Here is a 26,730-nt window from a genome sequence, read left to right on the forward strand (position 1 = left end):
AGATCGTCATAGAATTTCGACCTGATCAAAGTTATATATACTTAATATGGTCGGAAATCAATATTTCGATATGTTACAAACGGAATGGCAAACTTACTAGACCCCCATCCTATGATGGTGGGTAAAAAAGTGTTCGGGATTTGGGAATAAATTCAAAATGACGAGATTTTTGAACGTCTGACGATTTAATGACGAATTGTTACCAATAGTATCGGGTAACATTTGATATAGATTTCTATTGGTTTTTTCTCCTTTGTGCAGACAACTCATTAAAATCGAAAGTCGACTTTTCAAAGGACCAAATGCAATAAAGCAAATATCGTATAAGTGTCATGTCTATATTCATATTTTATGGAATGTTTGATCGCCTAAAATAAATTTACACATTTTATTATTTTAATAAAATTTATCTTTGAAAATATTTAGTTAACAATTTTATTGGTTTTTTGCTTCTAAAATATGAAAATTTTTTTTCATATCGTGTTTCTTATGGCATTCCCATGACCAGTAACCTATCCACAGCTAAGACATTTTCATCCAATTTCGCTTGGAATGTACTGGATTTTCTACCTACAGTTTCTTCAGTGCTCTTGGCATTATTATTGATAGTCTCATGGGTAATAAAGGAATTGTTTAAAATTTTATCAGAAGCTTCACTAATAATTTTCTTAATTGACATGCCCACATCATTCATAACAGCTTCCAAGTAGGGTTTTTGAGCGATAAGATCATCAACTGCCTGCTTTGCTTCATCCAATGTCTCCTTGGTAGATTGTTGAAATTCTTTCAAATTATTTGCACTCTCCTTACGGTTGTCTTCTAAAATATTCCCAATTTCATAGGCATGTATCTTATGATCCTTCGACAGCTGTTTATTTAAGCTATAAACTGAATTTCGTATCTCTGAGAAATCACAATTGGCCTGGAGATTTCTTTGAGGTTTCTCACAAACATAACCATATTGGCAACTACATTGGCCATCATTCCATTGGAACTTGGATTTCGAATATAGATGTACACAATGTTCTTGGTATTCTTTATTGTCTGGTTCACCACGATACCAATTAGAGAAATTTAGTTGAGTTCCATTTACTATGGAGTAGAAGGAACGATGCCATTTATATTCGGAATTTAGGGCATCATGATGACCCAACCATAGATTTGGTGTTCGATCTGAAATGGAATGAAAGGAGCAAAGAGATTTTCTATAATCAACGGTGAAACGCTTGGAACCCAAGAAAAATTCTTAACTACATATTGTTTTCCAGTTAAAAATTTGATTTGAATTAAAAAATTAATTGATAATATAAATTTTTTTAATTTTTAATTATTTTTTTATTATTTTTTATGTTCTCAATGCAAATATTAATTATCTTAATTATTGTAATATTTTAAAATAATTAAATATTTTATATAAAATAATTAAATATTTCCAAGTAAAAATATAATTGAATATTTTGTTGGGAAATATTTTTTTTTATATACAGGGTGACTGATGTGTAAGACATTTAATTTGTTGTAAATTTTATTGTTCAAAAGCAAAAAAGTCGGAAATCATTATTTAGTAGCTGTTCAGATTTCTTCGAATTGGTGATGCGATGTCTTTATGTGAAAAACACTTTGTTTTTTTTTATAGTTTCAACCTTACTCTCCAAAATGGCCCAGACGCAAAAGTCCAACGAATTGAGATCCGGAGATTTTGATGACTATTATGCGGTAGAAATGAACAAAGAACCTCTTTTCAAGCCATTCTTGTAGGTTATACAAATAACGTGGTTTTCTCAAAAGTCGACTTTTGTTTTTTTCAAAAACTGAAAAGTTTTTCAAAACCGTTTATCCGGTTTTTTAGTTTGGTTAAAACCGGTTAAACGGTTAAATCTCTTATTTTATTATAAAAAAAACTAAAATATTAATAACATTGTTCATTTTAAAAATGGACTAGGGAGTAATTCATGCTATACTTTCAGTGTGACAGCATTTTTCGTGTTCAGTTTCTTTTAAAATAATAGCGTAAAAATTTTGAGATGCTCCCTTTGTAAATGAGAAAATACTCGTTTACTAAAGGTGGGTGTCGGACTAAGCCATCAAATAGGCCTTGTTTTCAGTTTTATAATCATCGTCTAAAGAGTGGTGTTTAAAAAATCCGGGTTCGATTTTTTAACGGGATCCGGTTAATCGATTAACCAGTGTCGGTTTTGGATACCCCACATCCTTTCCCAGCAAAAAAATTTGGAAGTTCTTCTAAAGGCACAACTTTAAAAGCACTTCCAAAAATGTTCTCCCAAAGAAGTTCTTTATTTTAACTGCACAGGAAGTTCATTTGAGTCAATTTTTTTATTACTCGCTTTTTTCATATTTTTAATAGGAAATTTAAAATTGTTGTGTTTCAAATTGGTTAAAAACAGGCCAAGAATTAATAAAATTATACAAATTATTTAAATTTTTCCGAAAAAAAATGCTAAATCCATTCTAGAAAACTTGCGAGCTTTTGAAAATTCTTGATGTCAAATGTTCCAGACAAACGTTAGAATGCATTAAAAATCATTAAAAAAATTAAAATTTATTTATGTGTCAAAATATCGCAAAATTTCTGAATTCACATCCAAAACACTGAATTCGCATAACACATTAAAAAGTGATGCAAATTCAGTGAAACGGCTGTTGAAATGGTGGACACCCGTCCTATGACAAGCCCATGTTAAATGCATCGCTTCTGCGCCAATTTTGCACCACTTCCGGATCCAAAAAGAACACTACTTTTTTGGCGACGCTTTTTTGCTGGGTTGTTGCTGAGTGCAATGAAAGTTCCATGGTATGCGGCCGAAATGTTTGTCTGCTCAGAGATTCAATCCGACTTTAGGACATTTTCCTGATAATATTCGGCTTTTAATTGACCCCACGGTTGATGAATACCAGCGGGGAGCGAATATCTGTCGTTACGGTGACCCAAACCTTTGTATGGTTTGGTGGCTAATTGGAAGGTGGAAATATACAGCTGAACTCTTTGGCAAGTAAACCCGATCATTTTATTTGTTCTCAAACTCTATGTAAAGAAAACCAAATTCGGTAACTGGCCCTTCCATGCAAACGAAGCAGAACCTTAGGTCTATCTAGTCTTTTGTTTTTTTGTGAATCGATGAGCACGTTTGCAATTTCAATGGATTTAGTCCACGCTCATTTTGCAATATTTATTGCATTCGTTCTCGCAATATGTTCAGTTCACTACGAAGTTTTCTACCAGCGCAGCTTCACGCAAAGAAAAAAAAAACGTTTGGAAAACGTGTACCGAAAACGTTTTTCTTTTGTTGTTAAACTTTTATCACCAAAAAAATTCGTTTGTTACAAAATTTTTATTTTTTCAATAAAAAAAGTTATTTTTGAAACAAGAACACAGTCCATTTCGTTTATATCAAACACTGTTCTTTTCTGACTTTAGGTCTTTAATAAGACACATTTTACAGTTCAAAATTTAATATACTACAATGTAATGTTGAACATTTTTTCGGAATCTTCCGAACATATCTGAAATATATGTAAAAAAAAAAACAAAAAAAAAACTTTGGTCGAAGCAGGGATCGAACCCACGACTCTTGGCATGCAAGTCGGACGTAGCAACCACTGCACCACGGTGCCAAAGTAAATGTTTGTTTCTGTTAAATAAACTTTGTTTATTCGGTTCGTGGGCGCCGCAAGCTATGCTACATAAATATAACTTATATGGATATTTATGTATTGATGACCATAACAGGTACATAGCTCAGTGGTTAGTGTGTTGGCTTACAAAGTGCATGGTCCGCGGTTCGATTCTCCGTCCAGGCGAAAGGTAAAAAAATTTTTAAAAATTTATAAAATCGTATAATTTCTTCTACATTGTTGGTATTACAGGAAAAGGTGTTAAGAACTAAAAAACATCGTGGATGTGAGAAAGATGTGAGGGAAAATACAATTAGCAAGAAAACAATGTTTTTTTTTGAGTTTGTCCTTATGAAATTGTTTTTACATCCTGGAAAAGAATAAACGTTTATCACAAAAAGTATATACTTTTCTCCCAAATACACTTCCTTACAGCGAAAAGCAAATGAGAAACGAACTTTGTTTGTCTAAAATTTCGTTTGGGAGGAAAGAATTATTTTTTTGCGTGTTGGTTTACGATCAAATCTGGCCTTCACTGTTTGGATCTTACCGTTCTTATCGTTTTTTCGGAAATTTTTTGCCCAGTATCACGATAACGAGCAAAGAGAAACAAAAGATATATTCACATTTAAGTGCTGGAGGGCTGTAACGATAGTCACATGTGGTTTTTCAGCAAAATGTAATCACACTATCACGCTTGAATTCCATCACTAATAACATTATTTCTGAATGCAATAGATCAAAATGCTTTTGATAGCTTGTAAACAATACATTGAATTGTCACTGGAATAAATCTGTCAGCTGTCAAACGATCGGTTGCATAACAACCTGAAATCAGCCACACTGTACATACTATTCATTGGTTCATTAAATTTTGTCTCAAATACAAAGAAAAATCTAACTACAGTGAAGGTTGTCGTGAGAATGTTTGCTATATCAACACATTAATCTTAAATTCTCATAGATGGACATAATTTAGGCGACCGTGGGTGTGCACATTTGAGAGGTTTCACTGTTTAATTATAATCGGAAAATTCATAAGAAATTATAAGATCTTATAAACTAACTAAACAAATTATATAATCTTGAGGTAAAATAATTAAAAATGAATACATAATAATAAAATTAATAATTGATGACTTCAATTAAAAAATTAATTGAGTTTTGCAATCAAAATCAATTAAATTCTTAGTTGAACCAATAGAAACGTTAAACGAAGAAATCAATTAATTTTTTAATCAAGTAGATTTTCTATTTCTAAGATTGATATTATAATTTTCGTGATTGACGCAATTTCAATAAAAGAATAATTGAATCAATTAATTTGAAAAGTGAATCGGGGTTTAATTTTTGCTGTGTATGAATAATCGAATATTATTGCTTATATTCTAAAAAAATGGAAATGGGCTATAAATTTAAGTAAATTGGTTTTGAATAAATTAAATTAACATCAAATAGAATCGAATAAAATCAAATTATTGAATTAAAATCCTAAACGATAGACTCCTGATTGCAGCTTCATCCGAATTGCTTCGGTTGTGGTATCTTAAAACTTCTTAACATCGTTTTCTAGACAAAAAAATTAGACTAAAAAGTTTTGTATAGGTAAGTCTACAAGTATTTACGAATCAACATGGACTTTTGCACGGAACTTGATATGGACCAATTTTTGTGTGATTGGGGATCGATTTATCTGAGGACTATATATAACTATAGACCAATATGGACTTAGTTAGGCATGGTTGTTAACGGCCATATACTAGCACAACGTACCAAATTTCAACTGACTCGGATGAAATTTGATCCTCCAAGAGGCTCCAAAACCAAATCTCGGGATCGGTTTATATGGGGGCTATATATGATTATGGACTGATATGGACCACTTTTGGCATGGTTGTTAAATATCATATACTACCACCACGTACCAAATTTAACCAGATCGGATGAATTTTGCTTCTCCAAAAAGCACCAGAGGTCAAATCTGGGATCGGTTTATATGGGGGCTATATATAATTATGGACTGATATGAACCAATTCCTCCATGGTTGTTGGATACCATATACTAACATCACGTATCAAATTTCAACCGAATCGGATGAATTTTGCCCTTTCAAGGGGCTCCGGAGGTCAAATCTAGGGATCGGTTTATATGGGGCCTATATATAATTATTGACCGATTTTGACCAATTTTTGCATGGGCGTTTGAGGCCATATATTAACACCACGTATCAAATTTCAACTGAATCAGATGAATTTTGGTCTTCCAAGAGGCTCCGGAGGTCAAATCTGGTGATCGATTTATATGGGGGCTATATATAATTATGGACTGATATGAACCAATTCCTCCATGGTTGTTAGAGACCATATACTAACACCATGTACCAAATTTCAGCCGGATCGGATGAAATTTGCTTCTCTTAGAGGCCTCGCAAGCCAAATCGGGGGATCGGTTTATATGGAGGCTATATATAATTATGGACCGATGTGGACCAATTTTTGCATGGTTGTTAGAGACCATATACTAACACCATGTACCAAATTTCAACCGGATCGGATGAAATTTGCTTTTCTTAGAGGCTTTGCAAGCCAAATCTGGAGATCGGTATATATGGGGGCAATATATAATTATCGACCGATGTGGACCAATTTTTGCATGGTTACACTCAAAAATTTTTTTTTCTGATTCGATCACGAAATTAATTGATCCAATTAATTAAATGATAGTATCAATTAAAAAATTAATTGAAGGTCAATTAAAAAAGTTATTTGACCCAATTAAAAAATTAATTGATACTATTATTTTTGTGATTGATTTTTGTTTCAATTAAAAAAATTGTTGAATGAATTAAATTTTTAACTGAATATTTTTTAAAACTCAATTAAAATTTTAATTGGAAAATTTTTCGTGATATTCTTTTGTGTGTATTAGAGACCATATACTAACACCATGTGCCAAATTTCAGCCGGATCGGATGAAATTTGCTTCTCTTAGAGGCTCCGCAAACCAAATTTGGGGGTCCGTTTATATGGGGGCTATACGTAAAAGTGAACCGATATGGCCCATTTGCAATACCATCCGACCTACATTAATAACAACTACTTGTGCCAAGTTTCAAGTCGATAGCTTGTTTCGTTCGGAAGTTACAGACGGACATGCTCAAATCGACTTAGAATTTCACAACGACCCAGAATATATATACTTTATGGGGTCTTAGAGCAATATTTCGATGTGCTACAAACGGAATGACAAGTTATGGTGGAGGGTATAATAAAAACTAAATTAAGCTAATCAAAAAAGATTTGCAATTATTGATTAAAGTTGTTAAATTAAAATTATTTCTGTTTTCAAAGTGTATATAAAATTTAATTATTATATGTGTGACTCCACAATATATATGTAATTAAATTGATTTTAAATCTGGTTTTTAACTGATTCAAATTAACTTGTTATCGCTATATATATTCCCAACTTTTCCAATTAGGGAACATTTTGCATATATTGTTTAATTGGCCAAGTTCATTTATTAGCCACATATCGCATTGGCACCAATCTTTTTTTTATATTATTCATTGTTCTCAGAATCTTAGCAATATAACCATAATTACCGAATATTGTCCGCAATAAAGTCACAAAGGCATCGTTTTTGTCGGCGCTATCGATAACAGCTAAATGTAAATTTCGTTGGGCACATTCATTGTGAGCTTTGAGCCAATTATACTGTATTAAAGAAAAAGAAGAGGAAAATAGTTTTACACGGGGAGAAAAAAAATGTTTACTTAATATATAACAATATAACTATAGCAAATCATATGCTAGAACAACACTAGAAATGACCGAAAAGTGGAGTAAAGATCTATTAATAAAGCTATCCATGTACAAACAAATGCCAGTTTCAAGTCGAAATTATAACAGACAACAGGTTGGCTGATAAGTCCCCGGTCTGACACATAGATGGCGTCGCTAGTATTAAATGCATATTGTATACCCTTCACCACTACTGTGGTACAGGGTATAATAAGTTTGTGCATTTGTATGTAACGCCAAGAAGGAGTAATCATAGACCAATCTTTTAGTATACGGATCGGCTTAGAATTAAATTCTGAGTCGATTTAGCGATGTCCGTCTGTCTGTCTGTCTGTCCGTCTGTCTGTCCGTCTGTCTGTCTGTCTGTTGATGTATTTTTGTGTGCAAAGTACAGCTCGCAGTTTTAGTCCGATTGTCCTAAAATTTGGTATAGGGTCCTGTTTCGGCTCAAAGACGATACCTATTGATTTTGGAAAAAATCGGTTCAGATTTAGATATAGCTGCCATATATATTTTTCACCGATCTGGTCATAATTGGCGTGTGTATGAACCGATCTTCCTCATATTCCGTACATCCGAATATTTTATGGGTCTCGAAAAACTTGCAAAATATCAGCCAAATCGGTTCAGATTTAGATATAGGTCCCATATATAGCTTTCGCCCGATTTACACTCATTTGCCCACAGAGGCCAATTTTTAACTCCGATTTAGTTGAAATTTTGCACAGGGAGTAGAATTAGCATTGTAACTATGCGTGCCAAATTTGGTTGAAATCGGTCCAGATTTGGATATATCTCCCATATATAGCTTTCGCCCGATTTACACTCATATGACCACAGAGGCCAATTTTTTGCTGCGATTTAGTTGAAATTTTGCACAGAGAGTAGAATTGGCATTGTTGCTATGCGTGCCAAATTTGGTTGAAATCGGTTCAGATTTAGATGTAGCTCCCATATATATGTTTTTCTGATTTCGACAAAAATGGTCAAAATACCAACATTTTCCTTGTAAAATCGCCACTGCTTAGTCGAAAAGTTGTAAAAATGACTCTAATTTTCCTAAACTTCTAATACATATATATCGAGCGATAAATCATAAATAAACTTTTGCGAAGTTTCCTTAAAATTGCTTCAGATTTAAATGTTTCACATATTTTTTTACTAATATTGTGTTCCACCCTAGTGCATTAGCCGAATTAAATTTTGAGTCTATAGATTTGTAGAAGTCTATCAAATTCTGTCCAGATCGAGTGATATTTAAATGTATGTATTTGGGACAAACCTTTATATATAGCCCCCAACACATTTGACGGATGTGATAAGGTATCGAAAATTTAGATCTACAAAGTGGTGCAGGGTATAACTTTCCTTACTTGTTTTTATATAGTAAAGGGTGATACGGTCAAAATTTGGTCAATATAAACTTGACGTATTTCTTTCAATTTTGCATTTAAAAAACCTGAACACCCCTCATTTTGAAGGTGTGTGTGTGTAGAATGTTGCTCCTATTTTGATTTTGGAATTCACTCTTCAGTTGTCAAAATGCCGTCCAAGCAAGAAGAGCAGCGTATCAAAATTTTGCTCGCGTATCGCGAAAATCCGAACTACTCGCACGCAAAGCTGGCAAAATCGCTAAAAGTTGCCAAATCAACCGTTACAAATGTAATTAAAGTGTTTGGGGGACGTTTGTCGACAGCCAGGAAGTCTGGATCGGGGGGAAATCGAAAACCGGAAGCCGCTGAGACGACAAAGAGAGTTGCCGGTAGTTTCAAGCGAAACCCCAACCTCTCTCTCTGAGATGCCGCAAATAAGCTGGGTGTATCGTCTACAACCGTGCATCGAACCAAAAACGAGCCGGACTATCGACTTACAAGAAGGTAGTGACTCCAAATCGCGATGATAAACAAAATACGACGGCCAAAGCGCGATACCGGAGGCTGTACACGACGATGCTGACGAAGTTTGACTGCGTGGTAATGGACGACGAAACCTACGTCAAAGCCGACTACAAACAGCTTCCGGGACAGGAGTTTTATACGGCAAAAGGGAGGGGAAAGAGAGCAGATATTTTCAAGCACATAAAACTGTCAAAGTTCGCAAAGAAATATCTGGTTTGGCAAGCCATCTGTACCTGTGGCTTGAAAAGCAGCATTTTCATAGCTTCTGGGAATGTCAACCAAGAAATTTACGTAAAAGAGTGTTTGAATAAACGTCTGCTGCCTTTCCTGAAGAAACACGGTTGTTCCGTACTGTTTTGGCCGGATTTGGCATATTGCCATTACGGTAAAAAGGCCATGGAGTGGTACGCCGCCAACAACGTGCAGGTGGTTCCCAAGGACAAGAACCCTCCCAACACGCCAGAGCTCCGCCCAATTGAGAAATACTGGGCTATTGTCAAGCGGAACCTAAAGAAGACCAAAAAACTGCTAAGGACGAGCAGCAGTTCAAGGCAAACTGGCTTTCTGCGCCGAAGAAGGTGGACAAGGTGGCTGTACAAAATCTAATGGCAGGTGTCAAGCGTGAGGCCCGGCAATTCGGATTTGGAAAAGCGAAAGCCTAAATGAATATTTTTCCTGAATTTTTTACTAATTGAACTTGAAAAAGAAATTTAACTTGATTTTTTAAATAAACGATTTCACCGATTTACACGCGTTTCCCCTTGACCAAATTTTGACCGTATCACCCTATACCAACCTTCAAATGATTCGTGTTAAAATTTGACGTCTGTAAGTCAATTAGTTTGTGAGATAGAGCGTCTTTTGTGAAGCAACTCTTGTTATTGTAAAAAAAAAATGGAAAAAAAAGGAATTTGGTGTTTTGATAAATTACTGTTTTCTGAAGGGAAAAAATACGGTGGAAGCAAAAACTTGGCTTGATAATGAGTTTCCGGACTCTGCCCCAGGGAAATAAACAATAATTGATTGGTATGCAAAATTCAAGCGTGGTGAAATGAGCACGGAGGACAGTGAACGCAGTGGACGCCCGAAAGAGGTGGTTACCGACGAAAACATAAACAAAATCCACAAAATGATTGTGAATGACCGTAAAATGAAGTTGATCGAGATAGCAGAGGCCTTAAAGATATCAAAGGAACGTGTTGGTCATCATTCATCACTATTTGGATATGCGGAAGCTCTGTGCAAAATGGGTGCCGCGCGAGCTCACGTTTGACCAAAAACAACAACGTGTTGATGATTCTGAGCGGTGTTTGCAGCTGTTAACTCGTAATACACCCGAGCTTTTCCATCGATATGTGACAATGGATGAAACATGGCTCCATCACTACACTCCTGAGTCCAATCGACAGTCGGCTGAGTCCGAAGCGTGAAAAGACTCAAAAGTCCGCTGGCAAAGTAATGGCATCTGTTTGTTGGGATGCGCAAGGAATAATTTTTATCGATTAATTTGAGAAGGGAAAACCCATCAACAGTGACTATTATATGGGGTTATTGGAGCGTTTGAAGGTCGAAATCGCGGCAAAACGGCCCGCGAAAAAAGTGTTGTTTCACCGTGCCACAAGTCATTGAGAACGATGGCAAAAATTCATTAGTTGGGCTTCGAATATGCTTCTCCACCTACCGTATTCTCCAGATCTGGTCCCCAGCGACTTTTTCTTGTTCTCAGACCTCAAAAGGATGCTCGCAGGGAAAAAATTTGGCTGCAATGAAGAGGTGATCGCCGAAACTGAGGCCTATTTTGAGGCAAAACCGAAGGAGTACTACCAAAATGGTATCAAAAAATTGGAAGGTCGTTATAGTCGTTGTATCGCTCTGGAAGGCAACTATGTTGAATAATAAAAACGAATTTTGACACAAAAAATGTGGTTTTCTTTGTTAGACCGGCCAACCTTACATCTTAATTCCAAAAAAAAAAAACAAATCTTTAAACCAAAGATACAAAATCCTCAGCATAAGCCTTAGCCTATATTTGAAGCGTTTTTATCTTAAATCTATAGATTCAATATTTTAGTTAATTTAAGCATAATTTTTTTAAATCAAAAATGCGTTTCTTTACTTTAAGGAAAATTTGCCTTAGTACAGAGACATACGACTTTAACGGAGGGATGCAAATTTCCAAAATTTAATGAAAAAAAAATTTTTGAAGCAAAGTTTATAAATTTTCCTTTAACCCTTATATTATGTTGGGGTCATTTGATGACCCACGTCGCATTTTTCATCCGCGCATTTCTTACTGTTGGAATATAAATAAAAGTTCTTACTACTCAACGCATAATTTGTTGACATGTAGTGAATTCTTGCTGAGTAGTAAGAACTTTTAATTATATTCCAACATTAAGAAATGCGCTGATGAAAAATACCATATCATCATCAGATGACCCCAAACATAATATAAGGGTTAATTAAAAATTATTTATTTTAAAGAAACTTGCCCTTAATACTGTGTAAATTGTGTGTCCTAAAATTTAGGTTGCGTGATTTTTAATATCACGTAAATATTTTTTTCAGTGTAGAATTGAAGCCCTGAATGCTTACGAACCGGACCAAGTACCATTGTACCCGGCACGCATAAATGGCTTAAATGGAGGCTCCTCGCTTCACTAAAAATGAGGTTCCTCAATGACCACCACCACGTTCGGATCATTTCTGGTGCTTTTACAGTTTTTTTGAAAATATTTGGATGCGATGCAACGCTGGAGGGTGCCATCAAAGACATTAAAACTCGTTAAAGCTGATTTCATTACTTTCAATGTCAAAAAAGCCAAGATGACTTTAGTCCAACAAAATTTTGTTTCATGTACACAGAAAAAAATCTCACGGAATGTTTTCCAATTAAAGTCTTAATTGAGTTAAAAACAAGTATATACAGCAGTAAGTTCGGCCGGGCCGAATCTTAAATACCCACCACCATGAACCAAATATTAGGGTTTCCTTTGAAATTTCAGGAGGGCTTGAGGACACTTCCCGAAGATAAATTTAAAGATTTCACCTATGAAGACTATATCAGATTCTGGATTTATAAGAACCATTTTTGTTTGAGTTTTAGAGGAATCATTAACATCTCTTGTAAGTGTGCAAGAAAATTATAAAATAACGTCTTGATTTGAAATCTTAAATCTGTAGAAGTAAAATCTGGAAATTTTACATTGAGTTTCAAGCAATTTTCATGATCAGTGCGCCTTCTACACCCTCAAGAAGTGAAGTCGGTCTATATGGAGGCATTACCAAATGGACCGATAAAAACTTAATCCGATACACGTTTTTGTGAGCCTAAAATACCAGAATATTTATAATTTCAGGCATATCAGATAAAAACTACGGTTTCTAGAAACCCAAGGAGTTAAATCGGGAGATCGTTCTTATGGGGGCTATACACTGGTAGAAAAAGTTTCGTTATATTAACGAAATGTGTCATTAAAATTGAGCCAATGAAACAAATTCGTTAATATAACGCAATTTTTCGTTACCATAATGAATATCCTGTTAGTCAACGAAAATTTTCGTCCTATTAACGAATATTTTCATTGTCTTAATGAAAATGTTTCCTTATATCAATGAAACATTTTCGTTGGCTCAATTTTAATGAAATTTTCTTTGTGTGTACTAAAATATGGACCGATACTCACCATTTTCGGCACACCTCTTTGTGACCTGAAAATACCTCTAGATTTCCAATTTCAGCAAATAGGATAAAAACTTCGGATTCTAGAAGCCCAAGACCCCAAATCGGGAGATCGGTCTATATGGGGGTATACCAAAATATGGACCGATACTCACAATTTTTGGCACACGTATTTGTGGTCCTACAATACCTCTAGATTTCCAATTTCAGATAAATTGAATAAAAACTGCGTTTTCTATAAGCCCAAGAAGTAAAATGTGGAGATCGGTCTATATGGGGGCTATACCAAAATATGGACCGATACTCACAATTTTTGGCACACGTATTTGTGGTCCTACAATACCTCTAGATTTCCAATTTCAGGTAAATTGAATAAAAACTGCGGTTTCTATAAGCCCAAGAAGTAAAATCGGGAGATCGGTCTATATGGGGGCTATACCAAAACGTGGACCGATACTCACCATTTTTGGCACACCTCTTTATGGTCATAAAATACCTCCAGATTTCAAATTTCAGGCAAATTGGATAAAAACTACGATTTCTATAAGCCCAAGACCCCAAATCGGGAGGTCGGTTTATATGGGGACTATATCAAAACCTGGACCGATATAGCCCATCTTCGAACTTGACCTGCCTGCAGACAAAAGACGAGCTTGTGCAAAATTTCAGCACGATTGCTTCATTATTGAAGACTGTAGCGTGATTACAACAGACAGACAGACAGACAGACAGACGGACATCGTTATATCGTCTTAGAATTTCTCCCTGATCAAGAATATATATACTTTATATAGTCGGAAATCGATATTTCGATGTGTTACAAACGGAATGACAAACTTATTATACCCCCGTCACCATTCTATGGTGGTGGGTATAAAAATATGTAATTAAAAATATGCTATTTATTTGGATCAATTAAATTATTAATTGACTTTCAATTAATTTTTTAATTGATCATTTCGGTGATTGAAGACATTTCAATTAAAAATTAATTGGATCAATTAATTTCGTGATTAAAGACAACAATATTTTTGTGTGTGTAAAGATATCCAGTTTGAAGTCCAATCACTTAATTTTAAGCACAAAATGACTTCATTGAGAAGTTTATCGACTTTCGACTGGATAAGGAAAAAAACTTTGTATCTGAGAAATGCGTCTTCAATGCTAAACAACATTTGCATTCGTATTTTAAGGCCATGAAATCTTTGATTTCACGACAATATTTTTTTCTGTGTATAACGAAATTAAAGTATCATGCTTGAATTCCATCATGAATAATATTATTTCTGAATGCAATATATTAAAAAGCTTTTGCCAGTTTTTTTACATGCTTACTGTCACTGGAATAAATCTGCCAGCTGCCAGACGGACGGACAGTTATCGCTATATCGACTCAGAATTTCACCACGATCCTTAGACGTTATGGGGTGTCTCAGACCAATATTATGATCAGTTACAAACGCAATGACAATCTCAGTATACCTCCATCCTAAGGTGGAAGGTATGAAAACAATTCTATAACACCAATCGAAATTTTAGACCAAAAAAATTTTCTTTTGCCGTTAAGATAGATTTTGAAGATCAAATAAATTTTTGTTTCTGACAACGGTTCCTCATTTCTCCAACGAGCTGTATTGGCCTTAAGTAAATCACAATAACTACAAATCTTTTTGTCTCAACTAAACAAATACAGTTTCACAAAATTATAATTTTTGTATTAAGAAAGTTTCATAAAAATTAAAATTCTATGGAAATTACTTACCTTTAATCTCGTTTCGATTAAATATTCTCGACCATCTATAGCTGTATACCATTTTGGATCAGCAAGTACAGGATGCAAAATTGCCAAAGCTATTGGCAATATCCAAACAATATTCCATTGAGAGATATACATTTGGTTGCAAACGTTGATGGACTGACACAGCGATTGGTCGATATTTGCAAATATATTGATTGGAACAAAATTCAAAGTACTTAATTTATCTTATCGGTGATTATATTACAAGTGGATCACTTCTTTAGATTTACAAGAATCTTCAGATAATTGTTTTTTTTTTTTATTAAGTATAGTATAGGGCAAATTAGAGAAATTTATATGATGGGTGGTGCTAACTGGGAAGGGAAGGTATAACATACTGCAAGATTTATTCTTTTTTTCTGTTTTTTTTCTACCCAAAATTGTTTTTTAGTTAGTCTGTATGAAATTGTTTTTACATTCTATAAATGAATTAACGTTAAGCACAAAAATCATATACTTTTCTCCCAAACAAACTTCCTTTCAGCGAAAAGCAAATGAGAAACGATATTTGTTTGTCTAAAATGTCTTTTGGGAGGAAAGAATTATTTTTTGCGTAAATGGGAGAATGCTAAGCCCTTTTCAATTTTAGATCCAGGCTCAAACATGTTTCTCTGCGTGTAGGAGAAAATGTAATAGCCGACAACTTGGGGGTTAAAGAAAAGAAAGCAATTATTGTAGAGTTCATTTCAAATTGAAACAAGTATATATGACCGTCAGTTCGGCCAGGCCGAATCTTATGTATCCTCCACCATGGATTGCGTAGAAACTTATACTAAAGACTGTCATCCACAATCGAATTACTTGCGTTGTGGTAACACTTGCCGATGGCAAGGTATCTTAAAACTTCTTAACACCGTCTTCTAAATTGAAGTTAGTCCATACGGGGTATATATTAAACAAAAATGGCCCATAAAATACGTATATAATTCAGTTTGACAACAATTTCTATAGAAATAAAATTTTGGCAAAATTTTCTATAAATATAAAATTTTGACAAAATTTAGTAATAAAATTTTGAAAAAATGTCTATAGAAATAAAATTTTGGTAGATTATTTTTGGCGATAAGGATCAATTTTTGTGTGATTGGCGGTCGGCTATATATAACTATAGACCGATATGGACCAAGTTTTGCATGGCTGTTAGCGGACATATACTAGAGCAATGTACCAAATTTCAACCGAATGGGATGAATTTTGCTTTTCCAAGAGGTTCCGGAGTTCAAATCTGGGGATCGGTTTATATGGGGTCTATATATAATTACGGACCGATATGGACCAATTTTTGCACGTTTGTTAGAGACCATATACTAACCCCACGTACCAAATTTAAACCGGATCGGATGAGTTTTGCTCCTCCAAGAGGCTCCGGAGATCATATCTGGGGATCGGTTTATATGGGGGCTATATATTATTATGAACCGATAGGGACCAAATTTTGCATGGTTGTTAGATACCATATAATAGCACCACGTACCAAATTTCAACCCGATCGGATGAATTTTGCTCCTCCAAGAGGCTCCCAAGGTCATATCTGGGGCCCGGTTTATATGGGGCTATATATAATTATGAACCGATAGGAACCAAATTTTGCATGGTTGTTAGATACCATATAATAGCACCACGTACCAAATTTCAACCGGATCGGATTAATTTTGCTCCTCCAAGAGGCTCCAGAGGTCATATCTGGGGACCGGTTTATATGGGGGCTATAGATAATTATGAACCGATATGGACCAATTTTGGCATGGTTGTTAGAGACCCAATACTAACACCACATACCAATTTTCAACCGAATCGGATGAATTGTGCTCCTCCAAGATGCTCCGCAAGCCAAATCTGGAGGTCGGTTTATATGGGGGCTATATATATTTATGGACCAATTTTTGCATGGTTGTTAGATACCCTATACCAACACCACGTACCAAATTTCAACCGGATCGGATGAATTTTGCACCTCCAAGAGGTTCCGGAGGTCAATTCTGGGGACTTGTTAATATGGGGGATGAATTTTGCTCTTCCAAGAGGCACCGGAGGTCATATCTGGGGACCGGTTTATATGGGGGCTATAGATAATTATGAACCGATATGGACCAATTTTGGCATGGTTGTTAGATACCACCACGTACCAAAGTTCAACCGGATCGGATGAATTTTGCTTCTCTTCGAGACTCCGCAAGCCAAATCTGGGGATTGGTTTATATGGGGGGTTATATATAATTATGAACCAATTTTTGCATGGTTGTTAGAGACCCTATACTAACACCACGTACCAAATTTCAACCGAATCGGTTGAATTTTGCTCCTCGTAGAGGCTCCGCAAGCGAAATCTGGGGATCGGTTTATATGGGGTCTATATATAATTACGGACCGATATGGACCAATTTTTGCACGTTTGTTAGATACCATATACTAACCCCACGTACCAAATTTAAACCGGATCGGATGAGTTTTGCTCCTCCAAGAAGCTCCGGAGGTCATATCTGGGGATCGGTTTATATGGAGTCTATATATAATTACGAACCGATATGGACCAATTTTTCCATAGTTGTTAGAGACCATATACTAACACCACGTACCAAATTTCGACCGGATCGGATGAATGTTGCTCCTTATAGAGGCTCCGGAGGTCAAATCTGGGGATCGGTTTATATGGGGGCTATATATAATTATGAACCGATATGGACCAAATTTAGCATGGTTGTTAGAGACCATAAACTAACACCATGTACCAAATTTCATCTGGATCGGATGAATTTTGCTCCTCCAGGAGGCTCCGGAGGTCAAATCTGTGGATCGGTTTATATGGGGGCTATATATAATTATTGACCGATATGAACCAATTTTTGCATGGTTGTTAGAGACCCTATACTAACACCACATACAAAATTTCAACCGAATCGGATGAATTGTGCTCCTCCAAGAAGCTCCGCAAGCCAAATCTGGGGGTCGATTTATATGGGGGCTATATATAATTATGGACCAATTTTTGCATGGTTGTTAGAGACCCTATACTAACACCACGTACCAAATTTCAACCGGATCGGATGAATTTTGCACCTCCAAGAGGTTCCGGAGGTCAAATCTGGGGACTTGTTAATATGAATTTTGCTCCTCCAAGAGGCACCGGAGGTCATATCTGGGGATAGGTTTATACGGGGGCTATATATAATTATGGACCGATATGGACCAATTTTTGCATGGTTGTTAGAGACCCTATACTAACATTACCAAATTTCAACCGAATCGGATGAATTTTGCTCCTCCAAGAGGCTCCGCCAGCCAAATCTGGGGGTCGGATTTCGATGTGTTACAAATGGAATGATAAAGTTAATATACCCCCCCATCCTATGGTGGAGGGTATAGCAAGCTCTTAATGTGTAGCTACAACGTTATCTTACCTAATGCCCTCAGTGGTAATGATTTCAACATTTAAAAATTGCGATGCACTCATTTAATTATTTTTCTTTATTGACACCATTTCGATTTTAGCCAAACAAATTATCCACATCAACTGTATTTTGATTCAATCGTACTTCAAATTGATCAACAATTTCAGTGAGTTCACCTACAGCCTTAACATGATTCAATTTCATCGATTCCCAAGCTTCGGTCGAAACAGTTGACATTTCTGTCAATGCATTTCGAAGTATTGCCATATAGGTAGGTCCTACATCAGCTAAGACGGCTTGAAGATAGGGTTTCTTTTCCGCAACTTTATCCAGTGCCTTTTTAGCATCTGCAATTATGACAGTTTTCGATGCTGTTAAGTCTTCAACAATCTGGTTATTTGCCATTTCGGTATTCTCCATTACATGGGTGATTGCGGGGTTTTGACTGGCGTATTCTGCCGCGAGGGCTTCATTCAATTCTTTGACCTCCTTGCGAACGTTGTTTTGATTGGCTTGACATTGAACCTCAGATTGATCTTTTTCACAAATGTAGCCATGTTTACGAGTAGTACACAAACCATTCATCCATTTGTAGTCGACACCACCACATACGTAGGCACAATGTTCCTGCTTCTTGACATTTTTCGGTTCACCTTTAAACCAATTTGAAAAGATGATTGGTTTTCCACTGGCCAAGGAGTAGAATTGGCGAGGTCCCCTCACAGTACTGAATTCATCATGATGTCCCAGCCATAGGGGTAAAAGTTTTACTGAAGAGATATAATAAAAATGTATTTAATATAACTTTCAGAAAACTGGTTTTCTTCTAAATATTGCCAATTTTGGAATGCTAAGAATTCATATACAGCCAAAATGACTGATAAAAGGTATTTTTAGTAATTCCAAATTGTGGAGTCTACAACTTTTAATCGAAAGTACATAGGAACACAATTTCATCTGAGTTTCACAATTTCACAATGAGTAGAATTTTGTAGGGAATGAAGTTCAGAAAAGAAAATGGATACCCACACGGATGAAAAAGACTGTTTTTCATATGTTTGGCTATAAACATTATATGTTTGGAACACAAATTTTTAAACACAATATTTTTGAGTGCAAGCATATAATGTTCATAAACTAGCATAACATGTTTGGGACATATATGTTAATATGTTAGAACATATTATGTTTGGGACATAAAATGTTTGTAAATATAATATGCTTGGATGCAAACATATATTAATTTAGAAATAGCCTATAAACATATATGTGTTTAGTAGCTTGGAGCGCTATTTAACAGGGAGCGATATTGAATTAAGTTGGTGGTTGTTGCTTGTTATTACAAAATTAACATTTTATTTTTCCTTGGGCAATTGATCAGCTACTTCTTTGATCCTTACAAACTGTGTGGTCCGCTGTTCGAATTCCCGTCCGGCAAAAGGTAAAATTAAAATAAAAAAAATCATACAATTGAATAATTTCTTCTACAATGTTTGTATTACAGAAAAAGGTGCTAAGAACTAAAAATCTCGTGGAAGTGAGAAAGATGTGGGGGAATATACAATTGGGCAGAAACAAAATTTTGAGCATTCAGGTCGAAAACCTATGTTGTTAGCACCTATATTACCTGTTTATTTTCATAATTCATTATGATTGTAAATATATAAATAAATAAATAAAATTTTGAGCACAATATTGTTTGGGAGAATTTTTTTAAGCATATAATATTTTTGGGTGCAAAATGCTTCCAAACATATTATATGTTCACATAATAACATATTGTTTTTTGGAAGACAACATTATTGAATTTGGATGCAAAAATACAAAATGTGTGGAACTTAGACTACCCAAACATATATTGTTTAGACCAATATGCTTTCAAACATATTATATATTGGAAGAGATCAAACATATAAATGTTTGGGCAATACCCAAAAATGTATATGCTTGAAGCAAAATATGTTTGGGAGTATATGTTACAGAAGCGATTTTTTGTGAGCGTGCACAAAACGATGAACCATCTAGGTTCAAAATACAGACCCCACTTTGTAGAGTTTTACAAGTTCTATTCAGCAAAGAAAGAATGAAATCGGCTCATAATTGTGGATTAGGCAACTAAAACTAAATTTCATACACCACACCCTGAGAAGAAATTGGATCACCCCAAATATGTTTCAAGAGCAAAAATTTATTTTTGCGCAGTATTCGTAGGTATTTCTATTAGTTTTGCATAATTATTGTAGAAATTTAGTATTAAGTTAAGTTGAAGGAAGATTTTTGTTTTGTTAACTATTGTTATAAATTTTTCAAATTTAAACAAATATATTTCCATTAATTGGCGAGTGAATGTTAATGTTTAGATTTGATTTTCTGCTTTTGTATAAATATTTTGGACGAATAATTTTATTTTTTTTTTAATAATTATCTTACCAAAATTTGTTCGCAACAAAGCGTCGAAAGCGGTATTTTTGTCTTCATTGTCAATAACAACCAAGCTTAAATTTTGACGACGACATTCATCATTGGCTTCCAGCCAATTATACTGAAAATCAGAATAAAACAATACACAGAGTCAATAGCAATAGATTAATAATTAATTTAAAATACGAAATAAGTGAAAAAAATAAATAAATGGCTACATTGAAATAAAGCTTGCTCTGTTCCAAAGATATTGTCTTTCGAATAATGATTTTACTACGGATTCATCTAGGATGCTTTTAAATTTGAGTTTTGGAACTTTGTTTCTGGTAAAATACATCTTTAAAATAAAGTATTGAGGGACATTTCCTATTTTTGAATACGTTTTAGTTTTAGGGTAAAGTTACAAAAAATCATCGAATTTAAGGGCGAGTTCTGTGGACAAAACGCCTTCATTGAAAAGTTTGTCGACTATTGACCAATGAAAGAAAATTTTTTAGAGCCATAAGCCTTTCTCAAAACAAAACTCGCACTTAGTTTCGATATATTTCTTTTTGTTAGTCTAAAGTAGAGACTGTAATCTAAATACGCTATAATTTTTTTCCATATTGGTGGTCACTAAAATGCATTCAAAGATATTGACCGTCGCACAGAAGCGCAAAATGGTAAAAAATGGAGATTAATGGAAAAATGATTTTTTTTTAAATACTTAGTATCCGATTAAAGTATATAAAATTCTACATCACTACTGAAAATTTAAATGTCATATGTTGTTTACTTGTCAGGCTGTATTGTGTTGAAGTTAAGTAATTTTTCAGCTATTCGCGCAAAGTAGTGTTTTTTTGAAATTCGGTATATTTCGGAGCTTAATACTTTTTTCCTACTTTGTAGATTTGAAGGAACAAGCTATTTTTATAACAATTTTAATATCTGCTTCGGGTCCCAAATTTAGTTACATTATGATGCAACAATCCCCCTTTCGTCAACGTTATTATAATAAAAATAAATTGATTACTATGTGAAAATTGTATTAATTTAAAAAAAAAAAAATCCGACTGAGCCAGAACATTTTTTAAAAGGGGACGTGGCTCCACCCTATACCACCTTGGATGTAAGTCATACTGTACGATCAACATATATACCAAATCTCATATTCATACCTCTGATAGTTCATGAGATATATCCGTTCCAAGTTTGAATGGGCGGTGCCACGCCCAATCATAACCAAGTATAGTCAAACACTATTAGCAGGACAACAGTGGTTATGATTGGGAGGTGTCATGCCCAATCATAACCAAGTTTAGCCAAAGACTATTACCAGATTAAAAGTACAACATTCGAAAAGTTTCATGACAATCGATCCATTACTATGGCCGCTAGAGCTATTTGTAATAGTGGGAGTGGCACCGCCCACTTTTCCAAAAGATGTATAGCCTATGTCACTCAGTGATAACGTAGCATTATAATAATGAAAGAATTTTTAAAATCGGATAAGTACTTTAATTAATCTCCATTTTTTGCGATTTTGCCCCACTGTGTGTCGCTCAAAGATTTTGGTATTGATACTGAGCCAAAGTTACGGCTTTTTAAAAATAAAGCAACGTAGCGTTAGGCTCTAAAATAAACTTAGGACATAGATTTTTATCGAATTTTCATTTTCTTTTTGCGATATATTCACGTAAAAATAAATACCAGTTTAAAAATCGATATTACAGCAGGTACTTTAAAGTATAAAGTATTTGTTTAGTTTCAAAAAGAAAACTTTTAAAGAAATATGCAAAATCCTCAAAATAACTCTTAGCCTATATTTGAAACTTATTTATCTTTAACCCATAGTTGTAATAGCTTATTTATATCTTTGGATTAAATTTTAAACATGTGTGTCCTATAATAATAAAATACATTTTTGATGCAAATATTAAAAACTAAAATTTCCTTACATTAAAGAAATTTATCCTTAATATTATATAAATTATTTGTCCTAAAATTTAGATTGCATGACCAATTAATTGACACAATCAATTTTTAATTGAAATGTCTTCAATCACAGAAATGATAGTATCAATCGCCAACGTCAATTACAAAGTTAATTGCTCTAATTAAAAACTTAATTGATGCAATTAATTTTTGTGATTGATGTTTGTTTCAATTAAAAAAATTGTTGAACCAATTAAATTATTAATTGAATATTTTGTATATCCTAAACCACATAGTGCTCAGGGTATAATAACTTTGATCTGCCAAAAAATGTGCCTACCACAATATTCATTTTAGACCCCATAAAATATATACCGATCGACTCAGAATCAACTCAATCGATCTAGACCTTGGTGTCCGTCCGTCTGTCCATGTATTTGTTCGAAATTAGGTATATAGCGTTTCTTTGGCACAAGAAACGCGAAAGAAACGAATCAAATTTTGATACAGCTCCATATATATGTATGCCAGATTTCACAAAATTAATCCAATTTGCCACCCTTTAAGTGTGCAAAATTTCATCGGAATCGGTTCAGATTGACATATAGCTCCCATATATATGTATCGCCCGATTTTCCCAAATTTGGCCATTAGTCCCTTATAACAGGTTGGCTGATAAGTCCCCGGTCTGACACATAGATGGCCTCGCTAGTATTAAATGCATATTATTTTTATATAGTACCAACCTTCAAATGATTCGTGTCAAAATTTGACGTCTGTAAGTCAATTAGTTTGTGAGATAGAGCGTCTTTTGTGAAGCAACTTTTGTTATTGTGAAAAAAATGGAAAAAAGGAATTTCGTGTTTTGATAAAATACTGTTTTCTGAAGGGAAAAAATACTGTGGAAGCAAAAACTTGGCTTGATAATGAGTTTCCGGACTCTGCCCCAGGGAAATCAACAATAATTGATTGGTATGCAAAATTCAAGCGTGATGAAATGAGCACGGAGGACGGTGAACGCAGTGGACGCCCGAAAGAGGTGGTTACCGACGAAAACATCAAAAAAATCCACAAAATGATTTCGAATGACCGTAAAATGAAGTTGATCGAGATAGCAGAGGCCTTAAAGATATCAAAGGAACGTGTTGGTCATATCATTCATCAATATTTGGATATGCGGAAGCTCTGTGCAAAATGGGTGCCGCGCGAGCTCACACTTGACCAAAAACAACAACGTGTTGATGATTCTGAGCGGTGTTTGTAGCTGTTAACTCGTAATACACCCGAGTTTTTACGTCGATATGTGACAATGGATGAAACATGGCTCCATCACTACACTCCTGGGTCCAATCGACAGTCGGCTGAATGGACAGCGACCGGTGAACCGTCTCCGAAGCGTGGAAAGACTCAAAAGTCCGCTGGCAAAGTAATGGCCTCTGTTTTTTGGGATGCGCATGGAATAATTTTTATCGATTATCTTGAGAAGGGAAAAACCATCAACAGTGACTATTATATGGCGTTATTGGACCGTTTGAAGTTCGAAATCGTGGCAAAACGGCCCCATATGAAGAAGAAAAATGTGTTGTTCCACCAAGACAACGCATCGTGCCACAAGTCATTGAGAACGATGGCAAAAATTCATGAATTGGGCTTCGAATTGCTTCCCCACCCACCGTATTCTCCAGATTTGGCCCCCAGCGACTTTTTCTAGTTCTCAGACCTCAAAAGGATGCTCGCAGGGAAAAAATTTGGCTGGAATGGAGAGGTGATCGCCGAAACTGAGGCCTATTGTGAGGCAAAACCGAAGGAGTACTACCAAAATGGTATCAAAAAATTGGTAGGTCGTTGTAATCGTTGTATCGCTCTCGAAGGGAACTATGTTGAATAATAAAAACGAATTTTGACCAAAAAATGTGTTTTTCTTTGTTAGACCGGGGACTTATTAGTCAACCTGTTATATGGAGCAACCGATTTTCAAAAATTTCTCCCTAATAACTTTATTTTTGACCATAGTGGCCTCATTTACTAAAATTTAGTATGAGGTAACTTTCTGTGGTTTCAACCAAACCTGCAAAATACCATCCAAATCAGTTCAGATTTTGATACAGATCCCATATAACATATATAAATCGCCCGATTTTCCCAAATTTGGCCATAATACTCTTATGTATTAACCATTGCTAATCAAGTTTCAAATTCAAATTTCAAATTCTTACAAAATAATACTGCCCGATTTTCACGAATTTGCATTTATTATCCACATTAATTAAGCGATTTCCTCTTTTTTAATAATGGACTCAATATTAGTTCTATACTAACTCTGTAGGTGAAAAATCAACTATAGCCACAAGTATATATAATACAAGACATTTCTGCTCAGATTGTGATACAACTGCCATAAAAATGTACTCTTTAATGTTCTTAAATATAGAAATGCAGTTCATTTCTAAAACCAATACCAATGTTACCCCACAAATGCTTATTCTAATTCAGTAGGGTTGGTTTAGGCTATGATATAGTCGGCCCCGCCCGACTTTCTACTTTATTTACATCTTAAAATTCTATTAAAATTTTGATTGGAACATTTTTGGTCATATTTTTTTCTGTGTAGGTCAAAAAATTTTTAGTGTAGCAAATAGAAATTCATACAAAAGCTATATCTGATATTATTTGAGATTATTTTTTTGTATTATAATTACACTTCGATAAATATTATACGTAAAATAGCGCTTATTTTCGTAAGGCCATATAGTCACAATTCATGAATCTTCCACATCAATATTTCAGTGTGTAATATGCTTTCAAATGAGATGTTATCGCTATTTCACCATCTTGTAATTGAACTTTTGAACTTTTCACAATTGATTTTCTTTTTATGACAAAAAATACAAATATGTCTCTTGCAATGAAATTTCATTCCGTATTCCATTTATTATAATTCATATTTTATTGAAGATGTCCACTCACCTTCTGTTCAGTTTCAATTAAATACTCATTGCCATCACTGGCCGTATACCATTCAGGCACCGCTGCCACGTATTGAAATACTAAAACAGTTAATAGAAAATTGCGCAAAACTTTTGCCGCAGCCGTTTTCATTTCCGTTACCTTGACGATTCTTGAGTGCACTGAAATATTCACTGAAATTAATTTCAATTATATTAACTTAAAGATGTTCGACATGCATTTTCATTCATTATCACATGTTTGCTTGGCCAAATCATTGCTCTCCGTAGGCTGTAAAAACTAAGCAAATTTTTATTATTATTATTTGCACAAGATATTGTAAAAAACGTGTAAAGATTATTCTAAAAAAAAAAAATATAATTTTACGTCGTTTTCTTTGAAATATATGAAGCGTGTGTCGTCTATTTTGATCACAAAATCAACAGAATAAAAATTGCTCGTATGTTAGTAACAAATAACTAAAGTCGGGCGAACCTATATGATACCCAGAGGAAAACTTCATTGAGTGTTTCGATTTTTTTCAAACGCTATAAGCACCATTCTTGGGTCAGTTTTTTGAACCAAATTTTATTGAGATCGATAAAAAATTTCTACCCTCAGTTGTGAACTTCTCACTTATAACTGAGTGCTGCCAAATGCCACTCAGAAATGTCATCAGTATTACTGAGAGAGGATAATGCACTGCTGAAAAAATTGTTGGTGTTCGGTTTTAGCATGGGTTGAACCCAGGGACCTATGTATGCAAGGCGGGCATATTTACCATTGCATAGCGGCGACTCAGGCAGTGAGCCACTTGATGGAGATTAAATTAAAAACTATTTAAAGAGAGCTTGGACTACAGCCTTTGAAGTTTTAAAAAGTTCAAGCTCACCGATGAACAAAAGTTAGAGCCATTGACTTGCTTTACCTGGCGGTTTTTGGGTTTCTCCAATGAGAATCCGATCGAAATTGAGCAGTTTGTGAACAAAAAAATGCTTGCGTTTATTTGCCAAAGAGGTCAGCAGAATATTTATACGTGCGAGAAATCAAGCGCTAGTCCAGAAATCAAGCGCTACAATTCGAACAAAACAAAACGGATTCTAAAGTTTTATGTTATTTCGGACATTTTTTGATTTTCAACAATAAAAAAAAAACAGATTACCAATTTCAAAATTTTGACTAAATTTAACAAAACAAAATTTAAATACACCCTCACAAAAAATCGCTTCTGTAACATATACTCC

The 26,730-nt window shown here is 34.7% G+C and overlaps 2 protein-coding genes across 2 annotated transcripts; both read right to left on the reverse strand.

Moving 5' to 3' along the window:
* Window positions 1-386: 386 nt before the first annotated feature.
* Window positions 387-14,952, reverse strand: LOC142232378 (lectin subunit alpha-like). The gene is made up of 3 exons (XM_075303162.1): window positions 14,781-14,952; window positions 7,240-7,351; window positions 387-1,173 (listed from the first exon to the last, which is right to left on the reverse strand). The coding sequence occupies exons 1-3, from the start codon at window positions 14,910-14,912 to the stop codon at window positions 488-490; spliced, it is 930 nt and encodes a 309-aa protein (XP_075159277.1). The 5' UTR covers window positions 14,913-14,952; the 3' UTR covers window positions 387-487.
* Window positions 14,953-18,252: 3,300 nt separating this feature from the next.
* Window positions 18,253-25,685, reverse strand: LOC142232379 (uncharacterized). Its single transcript, XM_075303163.1, has 3 exons — window positions 25,508-25,685; window positions 20,636-20,747; window positions 18,253-18,975 (listed from the first exon to the last, which is right to left on the reverse strand). Exons 1-3 carry the CDS (start codon window positions 25,637-25,639, stop codon window positions 18,302-18,304), a joined length of 918 nt encoding a protein of 305 aa, XP_075159278.1. The 5' UTR covers window positions 25,640-25,685; the 3' UTR covers window positions 18,253-18,301.
* Between the last annotated feature and the right edge of the window lie 1,045 nt (window positions 25,686-26,730).

Source organism: Haematobia irritans, chromosome 3 (genome assembly GCF_050003625.1).
Source record: "Haematobia irritans isolate KBUSLIRL chromosome 3, ASM5000362v1, whole genome shotgun sequence".
NCBI classification, from domain to species: domain Eukaryota; kingdom Metazoa; phylum Arthropoda; class Insecta; order Diptera; family Muscidae; genus Haematobia; species Haematobia irritans.

Excerpts from the sequence above, each read along its gene's own strand:
- LOC142232378 (XM_075303162.1), bottom strand. The coding sequence starts at position 14,912 with ATGTATATCTCTCAATGGAATATTGTTTGGATATTGCCAATAGCTTTG. Across the intron at positions 7,352-14,780 it reads TAATCGAAACGAGATTAAAG|TATAATTGGCTCAAAGCTCA; the intron begins GTAAGTAATTTC and ends TCTTTAATACAG. Across the intron at positions 1,174-7,239 it reads TTTATTGCGGACAATATTCG|ATCGAACACCAAATCTATGG; the intron begins GTAATTATGGTT and ends ATTCCATTTCAG.
- LOC142232379 (XM_075303163.1), bottom strand. The coding sequence starts at position 25,639 with ATGAAAACGGCTGCGGCAAAAGTTTTGCGCAATTTTCTATTAACTGTT. Across the intron at positions 20,748-25,507 it reads TAATTGAAACTGAACAGAAG|TATAATTGGCTGGAAGCCAA; the intron begins GTGAGTGGACAT and ends TCTGATTTTCAG. Across the intron at positions 18,976-20,635 it reads TTTGTTGCGAACAAATTTTG|TAAAACTTTTACCCCTATGG; the intron begins GTAAGATAATTA and ends ATATCTCTTCAG.